Consider the following 12,773-nt stretch of genomic DNA (forward strand, 5'->3'; position numbering starts at 1 on the left):
TGTACCTTTGACACAATGCCCAGTTCTGCAGGTATAGTTTGCCAGCAGTATGTGTGAAAATTCTCTACCCTTTAATTTCACACTAAATGTTTGCTGGTGGGATGGACACAAAGGATAAAGAGAAAGTGCAATGAAAAATAGCCATTAGCAGAGCCCTGTGTATGTGGACAATAGGCCTTGTGGACAACACAACACTGGGGACTTAAATTAAGGCACAGCGAAGAAACATTTTCTCTAAATTAGAGGTTTATGCACCTTTGCACTGTGACCTGACTGAACAACATAGCAAAGAAAAACGCAGGCTTCCAAAGGGTCTCATTCTGAGGTGACTGCTGCATGCTAGAGTAACAGTATCGCCTGAGGGCTGCTATTAGTCACAGGCAGAGAGAAGCCTTTTTTGGTACCCAATTTTCTTTTCATTTCTTTAACAAACCAGCTGGTTTGAAAATGTACTACTCTCATTTTACTGAGGAAGACAGCCTCAGGATATTTTCCAATGGCTAAGCCTGCAAATTCATTGATGGAAACACTGATTCCAAGATCAGTCCACTCATGGTTAAATTCAGTTTATAAGCCCATCTCTCAAAACTGATTTACAATTTCTCCTCAGATAATAAGTTATCTCTTCCTGTTTATACTTGGATCCTTTCTTCTGTAACTTCAGTCAAGGTCTTGATACTTGCAAAATCCTCCCCATCTCCCATTTCTGTCTCTCTTTGATATTCAAAGTTTGGGACTGCAATTGGAAGAACATATGATCAGCAAGGAGATGTATTATTCCAGACAATTCTGGGTATCAGGCTAAACCAAATTTATTTTATGCGGAAATATGTGTTTAGAAAAAAAACACTATTTATCAGTGTTAGTCGTCAAAAATATTGGCTAGCATTTCAGTTTTACACTTTTTTTCCAGCTATAAAACATGCACACCTGCTCTCAGTCTGAACTCTATTAACTGAGAAAAAGGAAGGAAAAGCACCCTCTTAGAATTCAACATGTTGAGAAAAACATTTCTGGACTCAAAAAATGGGCTTGTGGTGCAAAAGGTCACTACATTACATTCTGTACTTTGTGTAAAGTAAACCTGTTCCATATTTGGCACAAGAGACTTACCTGTATAATAGTTCGCACCTGCTTAATGAAAATATTTGCCATATCTGATAAGAACAGTTGAGGGTTAAAAGTCCTAAATATTTTGTGTTAAATTTTATAGAGATCCACTGAGTTGCAGGCATTAATTCATTTCCTTCCAATCTCTATTGGACCTCTACTCTTCAACAATGGCGATGCTAGTTGATATCGATTAAAAGTGTTAACACCTTCATGCATGAATTAGCGTTAAGCATGTTGATTACACCACACTTTCCACACAGAATTGGCAATATACCTAGGAAGATTGTGTGTGCTGATTCCACGAGAAAGACCCATGCAACCGGCCAGCCGCTGCCCATGTGGTTAGCCTACTGAGCCATAATTTCTCAGAATGCAATTTTCAAAGAATTTCCCCCCAAATATTTTCCACCTTTTTTTCTGTAGGGGCTGCCATTCCCCACAAATGACACCAGGTCCGTGCAAACATTGTGGAGGATGCAAAATGGTGGCCTGGCTTCCACACAGTTGCAATGATTGCAAACCAAACCACCACCACCACAACAACCTGCAGTCCTGCCACTGCTAATGGTGAATCCTACCCTGGAGAAACTGGGAAGAGTTTATCCTCCCCCTGGAAAAGTTTGTGAAATAAGTCTTCCAAATCTCTCTGGCCACAAGTATTATGAAATAATTCAAGAGGCCATTTGCACGTGGCTCTAATCTAAAATTTTCGGATCAGCATAGAATCTACCTACAGACAAGAAACTTTCATACAGCTAGGCATGCCGCATGTGACGATACAAAATATACAGACCGTTCTCCAGCAGCGGGTGGTGAAAAGGGGGCACTGGAAGCTTCTCTATCATCCAGGGTTCACAGAAATAGGCCTGAAACCAAGCCACACACTGTTTCAGTGGCTGTGCTGTTTCCTCTGAGGATTCACATACTTCACATGACACAGAGGCATCCACAGTGCTAGAAGAATGATAACATTAGTTTAATAATTAGTTTCACAGTCTAACTGCAAACTTTTTTTTTTAACAATGCTGCTAACAAAAAAGTTACCAACTCTCACACACACCCCTACGTCTGAAGAACTGAGCATCAAATTAGAAAAGGGGACCACAATAAAGTAGCTCAGTTTCCATTTAAGCAGGAAAGGTCCAGATAATCTTTACTTGTATTATTCAAGTCCAACAGAACAGAAATATCTTCTTTTAACTTTCTACATCCCCAATAAAAGTGATTTCAAACCCAAGAAAGAAAGAATTTCCTGTTCTTGACTATGCAGACATGAGCAAAACACTTCTGAACAGCAACAGTATAAGTGTCAAGTGTTACTATTGTTGAGTAATGCTTATAAACTAGAAAGCAAAATAAACCCTGTGTACTTTAGTGAAACATACAAATAGGTGGTGAGAGGGACAAAACTAGAAGGTAATTTTTGCATTTGCACTTCCAGTATGACTGCAATTAATCAAATATGCCACAGAGACTTCTATACAAGAAATGCAAGCCCTATTCCTGGTGTCCCTTCCAACTCTACAATTCAATGATTCTATGACTGCCAACTTGCAAATAGTTCTCATTTACTGGGACGCATCTATTGTTTTGTATTGTTATGTTCCTTATTTAGGATATGCAGTGCTTGGGGGGGATACTTAGGGGTATGCAATAGCGGCCCCTTTTTTGGTTTGCTTTTTTGCTTTTTTGGTTAAAAAGTGTGGAACTTATTGTGACAACTACATGGGTGAATACAAGCAACTATTTTTCTAGAAAAAAAGCACTGAGGATATGAAACCTTAATAATTTCTTGCTCCACTTCCCAGGAGAATATAGGTGGTATTCAAATGACGTTTACTCAGAACCTACTGAAATTAATGGATGTAACTCAATCATGTTCATTTTCAATGAGTTTAGTTCAGGCTTCCTCAACCTTGGCCCTCCAACTGTTTTGAGACTACAATTCCCATCATCCCTGACCACTGGTCCTGCTAGCTAGGGATCATGGGAGTTGTAGGCAAAAAAACATCTGGAGGGCCAAGGCTGAGGAAGCCTGGTTTAGTTTGAGTAAAACTTAGCTGACTGCTGTCCTATAATCTCATCCCACAAAGAAAGAACCCTAACAAACCTTTATTAACATCCAGCCCGTTTTTCTGGGAATTTATTGGCCTGCATAATTCTTATAGCAGAAACATTTTATCTTAAATTCCTATTTTAAATTTATCTTAACCCCTGATATGACCACACAAACTTCTGTTGTAGTATCCCATTGCAATGGTTTCTTCGGATTGATTGCTTATTCATGTTTGAATTACTCACACAGTTTTTAATCTGACACGACATGGTATACATGGATAAAATCAAAAGCATTTATGCTATATTCAGATATTCTAGATTAAAATTAATTTTCCCCTCCTATTTTAGAAAAGGTCGCATACTATTGATAGTCCTTCTCCCACTCCTAGTTTTATTAAAATAACTATGGAAACACAGGTTTCATAACAACACTATGGATGAATGTGGAGGCTTCAAATATCGGAGTCCATAAATTTATATCATTATCAAGCAACAGCAGAAGGTTACTAAAAAATTCTTGGGACTTTCCCAGGTGGGCAGAACATCCAAATAATGACTCATTGTCTCATTTGGAAATAGGAAAACCTGCTGCTTGCCTCTTTACTATTGAACACACAGGACCTTAGCTGAATAGGGAAAGGTAATCTTCACATGTCAATCACCTCAACTGCTACTACAGCAGAATATGCAAAGAGACAACTTTTGGCAGATACATTTTTAGAACAATTTCTATCATCATGGGCAAGGAAGAAACTCCATCTTGGTTCCCAGAAAACTGTAACAGCATCCTCGCCTATAAGTAAAGCAGTAAATACTAGCTCAGTCGTTAGCCAGCCAGTTCCCTATTTTCTGGAAGGTCCTATCAGATTGCACCCACAAAAGTTACACCAGCTTCTGAAATCCACATGTACATGCATTCATCTGTATTTGTGTTTTGTCACAACTGTTTCCTCTGCTTCTTATTGCTCCCTTTCACTGGTAAGCAGTTTGCAGCTGAGTATTGACAACAGACAAACTGCCCCTGCAGTACCAATCCTCTTTTCGTCTGCTAAGGTTACACTGAAATCAGTATTTATGCATGTGTAGGTTGTTGCTTTCACTTTTTTTTTGAACAGACAGGTGTTTTCTAAACTTTTCTAAAATGACGACTGTTGTTTTTGCTGCAATACACCAATGTCATGACTCTATAAATGGGTATAATGTAGCATTTCTCTATGTTAGCCTCTTTCTGAATCAAACTCCTCAATTAAACTCTTTGGCATGTAAACACACAGAATCTTCACACACAGTTGCATGTACGGGACCTGCTGCTGATGAACTAATCCAATGATAACATCCAGAACTACAACAGGGCATCTCACGTTCCCGTACAACCAACCAGGTGGCTTATCTTGTGGAAAGCAGAATCTACAAACAACCAGAGAGGTCCAGTAAAGCAGAATGTAGTGGTAGGGAAAACTGGTTTGGGGGGCTTTTAAACAGAGGTTGTATGGTTATTTGTCAGGGATGCTTTACTTATGATTCCTGCATTGCATGCGGTTGGACTAGATATTCCCCTGGGGTCTCTTCCAACTCTATGGTACTGACAGCATCTTGAATAGCAAGGGTAGCCTTCAGCTTCAGGCACACACATAGAGTGAGGCAGACTACAGACACCAATTCAGGGTCTGGAAAATGGAGGGAAACAAGGCGTGCAGGGACACAGGCTGCTACAGCAAATGTGACTCCTGATCTTGCAAAATTATCCCCTTTATTGTTTGCACATTTCATATTTCTGTTCAGTTATCAGATGCCTAGCCTGTGGAACACATTTTATACATTAAATGTAAGTCTAAATAAACAGAAACATGTTACATTTCTCGTGTGAGTTTTAATAATACTTATTTATCATCAGTGTTTTCATACTGCCCTTCAATCATATTCCCAGGGTGGTTTACGAAAAGAGTAATACAATTAAAATGTAAATACAAAAATAAGTATTTTTAACACTTTAAAACGTGACATTAAAATATCCTTCACAACATCTTTTAAATGTTCCTTATAATATATGATGGAGTAAAATATACATAAAACACATATTATTAACATTCCATGTGGAAATAAATAAAAAGTTGTTACATCAACACCTTAATGTCATTTAAATAGTCTTCCTTTGATAGATGAAGGCAAAACTACCCCCCAAAATTGCAGATGAATTGTCTAGTCCCTAATGATTCCAAAACAATTACAGGATGCAGAGCAATCTAGTTAAATTTTATTCAAAAGCTTACTACACTTGTGTTTTCTCTTATTTTTCTATCAATGAAACCCAGGAGGCTTAAGCACAATTCATTATGTATGAGACCCAACTTACAGTGCTTGACTGTTGATTAATAGGAAAGTTTGCAGTATGTACATTTGCAACATTAGATGCATACAATATGCTAACTTATTCTTCCACTGAAGCTAATTATTTACAAAAATGACTACTTGAGACTACAATTTATTAAATGCATGCATCCAGTCTCAATTTGGCCCCAAAAGACAGTCTGGAATGAAGATCTTTTACTTGATGTGACAACTTCTGGAAAGAGTGTTATTAATATTGTAAATGTGGCAAATAAAGAGTTCAGATAGCCTTATGTCTATTTTGTGTTTGTTTTTCACAGCTAAATCAATGAATAAAAACAGCTCTTCAAGAAGTTTAATACCCATATGAGAGACAAATTCTTTCTGCCCAAGTTTAAATTAACCATATAAATAATATGTCCATATATTAGTAATAATGATTTTTAAAAATAGCTTGACAACTGAAATACATGGGAGCGGGTATACTCAATCTTTCAATTAAACTTATTCATTTTTACTGACTCTTCTTACCGGTAATTTGTTAGAACAACATTTATTTTCAAGATATGCTTAAGAATTTCTAAAAAGGCCTTCACTGTAAACCTGCTTATAGTTTGGCAGCTTAATACTCAATTAATTTCAGGTGAATTTTAGGTGGCTAGCAATTCACAAGACTGGACCCTGGTAAAGGATCTGTTTATGCACTTCAGAATAAAACGTTGTACAGAGAAGCAGCTTGCAAACTTATTGGTGTTTTAAGATTGATCAAGCAACATTTGGAAAGTTGTACTTGTCCATCAAATTCTCACCAACACCCAATATTCCTGATAATACCTTTCTAGGCTTTTTGAAAAACCTGGACCCACTAGCATTATAAGGTTTCTCTGTTACAACATGGAATGAAACTGGAAGGACTGTGTGTGTGTGTGTGTGTGTGGTTCTCAACCATCTCACCTAAGATGACGTCAGTGGTTAGGATGAAACATGTGACATAAACACAGATGCAAACACTACCACAAAATGCACACAGCATTCCTATTTATGTAGCCTTTCTGTTGCCTCTTGTAGTATCCAGAATGTGGTTCTCTCCATATCTTATGTGGTTGATACATGCCACTACATACTCTTTAAAGGTGAGAGTAGAAAATGTTTCCTATCCTCCAATGCCATGGTAAGGAGTAAAGGTGGAATCAATATTAAAGCCACGAAGACTCAACTGATAGCATGGGAGGTCACTAAACACTATCATTTGCTTTGTGCCATTAGGATTTTGACTGGATCCCGTATATAAAAAAATAAGATGCCACCTAGGGCAAATCTGTATTGCATCTATTCCTCAATGCAAAAAAGGATCTATTTTACAATAACAAACTTGAACTCTTCAGGTCCACCGACATGGAGTTGAGGTTCTCATGTATTAGATGGTACGATGAGCTGGACGAGCAAATATCTAGGAGGTTAATCTCAGATAAATTCCTCATTAGGAGAGACAATCTCTTAAACTCCTCATGCCCTCAAATTAGAATAAACCTGTTACAGGATTTGATTTTACTTCTTCAACCATCTTTGACCACAAAAAAGGCAATTTGGCGGTCATTATACCCCAACAAATCTAAACCCTGGTTTGATCAGGAATGCCTTGCTATGAAGCTCTCTTTGATGGGAAAATACAGGAACTATAGGTCTGCCAATCAGTATTGGGAAGTCACAAAAGGACTAAATTTTAGTCCTTTTGTGACTTCCCAATATAGATTTGCCCCATAGACACCCTCATAACAAGGAACCCCAGTATCTTAAAATCAAAGCAAACATTTTTGTGAATAGCATACACATAACTTAGACTTGCATGTACAGTACACTATATATTTTACACACGCACACACAAAGAACTTGACATAAAACAGGTCAGGTTTATCAGAGGCAACTTAACTATGTGAATAATTGCTTCAGGGCAACTTAATATGCACACCTGACTTCAGTCATTTATTTTCTTAGATTCTCCATCTCAGGCCATACCCTTCAAGTGCAGGTTCCCCCCCCCCCCGTACCAAACAATCACCATGTGGTGCAGCATTACCTCCTTTGCTTAGGACATCACCAAAATCTGGGGCCTTTTTATAGGGAAAGGTGTTTTAGTCCACACAGCATTAATTGGCATTCTTTCTCCACATGGTGAAACTGCATCATATTTAACTATGAAAATAATACAATCTGTCATTTCCTAATATTTTGATGCATTTCTCTGTATTAGTGTTTGTGTGGTGGAATCACAGCAACTCCCATAGGAAATACTGTGAAATGGGCTGAATGTTACTAGTGATTTCTAAAAGTGAACTCATCCCTTGCCTTTATCTCACAGACATCATCTAGAGACAAGATTCCAAAATGGATGCACCATTGGTTCTATCCATTATGACAATACTTAGGACTAAGGAATTATCTACATGTATGGTCAATGGCTCTTCTTCTCTTTTTTTAAACTGCCTACGACGTGTACAACTCACTACAAGTCCTATAACCAAAATGAAGCAGCTCTGGAAGCACAAAAAACAACAGCTTACAACTGGATTATGAGAAAGAATGTCAAATATTCCAATGAAATGTCAAATATTAAAATACAGCTGTTTCATATGGGTTATTTCTCAACAAAGCAAGGGCTCTTACTAGACATTCTGAATTAAGACTATCAGAAAGTTAATTCTTCATATACAATATAAATATCAAAATAATCTACACAAAGTCAACCTTACATTTCCATTTATCCTATGCAGTATATTAACTTCCCTTGTAAAGAAATCACCCTGAAGTCTTCACAGAATTACATAGTTCAAGGCACCATGTTCCACTTTATTGTATATTGTATGTATACACATCTCACCACTGTTTCTTTCAGTCTGGGTGTGAGATATACTTAGACAGGGAAGATTTTTCTAGGTTCAGGATAATTTGATGAACCATGAATGGCCTGGGTTGAAATCAGGTTGAAAGGAATTTTGATTATGTTAATATACATAGCTGTCAACCTTTCCCTTTTTTGCGGGAAATTCCCTTATTATAGCAGTGGGGAACAGCAGGGAGGGTTGACAGCTATGTTAATATATCAGTTTTCCTATACAAGGCAAGGTCTAAGAAATGTTCTAAACAAAACAGCTTGGCAGTTGTATACTTACACTGCGTTGCATAAGAGGGAAAGCAAAAAGAGGAACAGTACTCCATGTGTACACAAAGTAAACAAAAGAGTTTGAGATTTTGTGTGCAATCCCATCATCTGGCTGGTGATTTTTTTTTTCTTAGGGAGATGCTTAGTATTATCAGACCATTTCCCCATCTAGTTCAGTAATGTCTATGCTCACTGGCAGCAGCTCTTCAGGGATTGAGATGAGGACATTTCTTACCTGGAGATGCTGGGGAATGAAAGTGGGTCTTTCTAAACAAGAAGCATCTGCTCAACCACTGAGAGGTAGCCCTTGTCCTATTGATACATGTCAATGATCACCAAGTTTGTAGTTTACTGTTACTACAAGCTCCCTGTTGTAAAAGTGGGATATAAAAGTAACATATACATATTTTTAAATTTCTATAATGTACAGCATATATGATTTATACATAAATTCTAGACTTAATGTTTAATTGTTAAACTTGGACCCTCCTCTTCCATGAAGAGATAACAGAGACTTAGACACAATCCTAGGGCAGGCTCCTGTTCAGCTTATGGTCAGGGCTAGACCCAAAGGGATGCAGGTGGCGCTGTGGTCTAAACCACTGAGCCTAGGGCTTGCCACTCAGAAGGTTGGCAGTTCGAAACCCTGCGACAGGGTGAGCTCCCACTGCTCGGTCTCAGCTCCTGCCAACCTAGCAGTTCGAAAGCATGTCAAAGGGAGGTCAGTTGGTAGTATGGGATTCCGTTACTGTGCTGTTGTATTGTGAGGGGAATAGTGTTTGTATGAGGTACGTTGGTTCCCCCCCCCCTTTATATTGCAATGTAGTCGAAGCAAAATTCCAAGTATGATTGATACTTGGCCAATAAAATTATTCCTTATTCCTTCCTTATAGATAGGTACTACTCCAGCGGGAAGGTAAACGGCGTTTCCATGAGCTGCTCTGGTTTGCCAGAAGCAGCTTAGTCATGCTGGCCACATGACGTGGAAAAACTGCGGACAAACGTTTGCTCCCTTGGCCAGTAAAGTGAGTTGAGCACCGCGACCCCAGAGTCATTCGCGACTGGACTTAACTGTCAGGGGTCCTTTACCTTTACCTTTTTAGACCCATAAGCTCCAGTGACAGAACTGCGTTATGTGATATCAGATGAGTGCTTGGGACAAGACCGATGCTTTTGAATGTTTAGGAGTGGATCATTCATGCACGAACATCACATTCCAGTCCTTCTTATACATCACTTTGAACTCTCAGTTCCATCTGTGGCAATTAATCTTAGATAGCTCATTTACAAATGCTTCAAATCAATGTACAGTGAGCACTCAAGGGTAAACTGGACCTATTTCAATGCACTGCAGTAACAGTCCAGAACAACTGTTGCTGTGGGTTTTTTTTTTTTTAAGAAACCAGAGCAAAAGAAGCCACACAATTCTGAAAAAGTGCAGTTTTATGGTCCAAATCCTACAAAACCGATCAATTTATGTCCAGTATCAGAACATATCAAAAGATGCAAGTACAGCACCATTAAAATGTTTCCCCCCCACTGTTCAATATAATAACAACTTTTTTAAAAACACACTTGATAACAGACTGCCTTCCACTAGGCTTAGGTGAATCTGTGATGCAGTTCCATTAGCTTGCATATAACATTAATAAATAACATTGCCACTTAAATGCCTTTCTTGTAAATTGGTTTGTTCTGTTCTGTATAAATAATATAAATGTCTCTGTTACCAGTATGTCAGATTCCCATCCCCTTTCCTTTACCTATGCATAGCATGCAACATGAGCCAATGTAGCAGTTTAATCTAAGAAGCAGTTTATAGAACACCTACAATAATATATACTAAGTGGCTTGCATTTCAGTATCTGACATATAAAAATAAACTCAAGGATCAAACAGCCACCTATTGCAACTCAGTTTGAAAGCAACAACTCAGTATTAAATTCTAATTCAAACTTCTGGAATTATGACTTTTGATGAAGCCTTAGAGATTTAAACATCTCAACAGATCTCCCACAGCCAGTGGCTATGGGCTTTTGCTTCTCAGAAGGCAATGTTCCCTGCTGTACTGAGGAGGGGATTTCAGTAGCAAGCTAGGATATGGTATAACTGCACAGAGCATGCTGGGCATGCTCAAACTCTTTTGCCTGCCAAAAACAGCTCATTGAATTCCAGCCACCTGCTACACACTTTTAAGCCTGCCTTCATATTCTTCATACTGTTATGAGTTTGTGGGTGCCAGACCCTTCTAATCCCTGAATCCAGCAAGTGTTAAAATTTAATCAAGCCAGGCTAGCTTCCTGATGAGGTAATGGCCCGGGTGATATTAAGAGAATGAAGAAAAGGGGGCTCTGTGTGAGATGGCAAATATTGGGGCTCCTCCCTCAACTCACAGATAATGAGAAGGACAAAAGCCAGAGTTTGGAGTAGAGTTTGGGGGATGTGATGTAAAACTAAAGTCAAGCAGCAAATTGGAGGGAGGGTCAGAGAACAATGTTTGATTTCTGTTTGAATCCAAGACTGCGGTTATGGCAGAAACAAGACCCTTGGGGGCTGTTAATGCTGTTAACCCCTCCATCGTAGGCTCAGGTTGTATATATGTGTAAATAAGCCATATATCCTAAAGAAACCACAGTCTCCACTGTGCCTCATTCCAAAATGAAAAACGAACCCTGGGTAAATCTCAGCCTCTGTAATCTCAGCCTGCTCAGAGATTGGGGTGCTGTGTAACCATATTCTTAAGGAACAAAACTATTTCTTTTAAAAAAAAGACAACTGAGGCATTGGTTTCGTAAAAGTCCACATGCAGACAGCTAATTTAAAGACAGATAGATAGATGATAGATATAGATGATAGATAGATGATAGTTTAGAAAGAAATAACCTAGAATTCACATTAACCTGTTAAGTTTACATTAAGTGGATCCAAGTGATTCTTTAAAGTGCTTAAACAAAGGCATCATGTTCACTACAGCTTCTGTTGTTCAGTCATGTCCGACTCTTCGTGACTCCATGGACCAGAACACGACAGGCACGCCTATCCTCCACTGCCTCCCACAGTTTGGCCAAACTCATGCCTGTTGCTTCCAGAACACTGTCCAACCATCTCATCCTCTGTCGTCCTCTTCTCCTTGTGCCCTCCATCTTTCCCAACATCAGCATCTTTTCTAGGGAGTCTTCTCTTCTCATGAGGTGGCCAAAGTACTGGAGCCTCAACTTCAGGATCTGTCCTTCCAGTGAGCACTCAGGGCTGATTTCTTTAAGGATGGATAAGTTTGATCTTTTTGCAGTCCATGGGACTCTCAAGAGTCTCCTCCAGCACCATAATTCAAAAGCATCAATTCTTCGGCGATCAGTCTTCTTTATGGTCCAGCTCTCACTTCCGTACATTACTACTAGGAAAACCATAGCTTTAACTATATGGACCTTTGTCGGCAAGGTGACAGCTTTAGCTTCTGTATAGTTCAAATAAAATAATTATAAAAAATATAGGCCAATATACTTACCCGTATCCCATCAAATCACCACCATAGTAAATACGAACCTTTGGTCAATTATTAGAATTGTTTTTTTTTAGCATGAATCTTCTGGTTTGTGGCTGGTGTTGGCTATCTACCACATAACCAATTCTCATTACAAAAGAACAACAGCGTACAAAACATCAGACACAACCTTCAATGAATTAGTGCTAGGAAGAAGTCCAAAACAGGATTTTAAGGGCATGATGTTTGTTTGCCTACTGAAATTCCAGGACTGATGACTTGTTTTGAAAAACTGGTATTGAAAATAATTTTTAGAAAAATCCTGCAAAAACTATTCATGATTTTAGTTCCTTTCAGCTTACCTTGCTCAATGTGCCTGAACAGAATATTCTCTGCCAATTAGTTTATGCAATTCAGAAAAATCTAACCCAGACTGCCAAGAAACAAACCAGAACCTCTAGAGTGCAGCTGGATCTGCAACCTACCTCCTTATCTTGTTAAGCCTGTAAGACAGCCTCTCTCTGCCATTTTCAATTAGATATACTTTATGAAAACTATGCCAATAAGATACTAATTGGAGAAGTGAGAAGCTATTTGTGTGTGAAGACAGTGTAGCTCAATATACAGTACAGT

General features: G+C 38.6%; 1 protein-coding gene across 1 annotated transcript in view; it reads right to left on the reverse strand.

The window, feature by feature from the left end:
- MGMT (O-6-methylguanine-DNA methyltransferase) overlaps positions 1-12,773 on the reverse strand; it is a 159,747-nt gene that overhangs the window by 47,050 nt on the left and 99,924 nt on the right. The window contains exon 3 of the mRNA XM_033149405.1: positions 1,907-2,067. Within this exon, the coding sequence (XP_033005296.1) occupies positions 1,907-2,067 (161 nt within the window). The remainder of the gene's footprint in view (positions 1-1,906; positions 2,068-12,773) is intronic.

Source organism: Lacerta agilis, chromosome 5, assembly GCF_009819535.1.
Source record: "Lacerta agilis isolate rLacAgi1 chromosome 5, rLacAgi1.pri, whole genome shotgun sequence".
Classification (NCBI taxonomy): Eukaryota; Metazoa; Chordata; class Lepidosauria; order Squamata; family Lacertidae; genus Lacerta; species Lacerta agilis.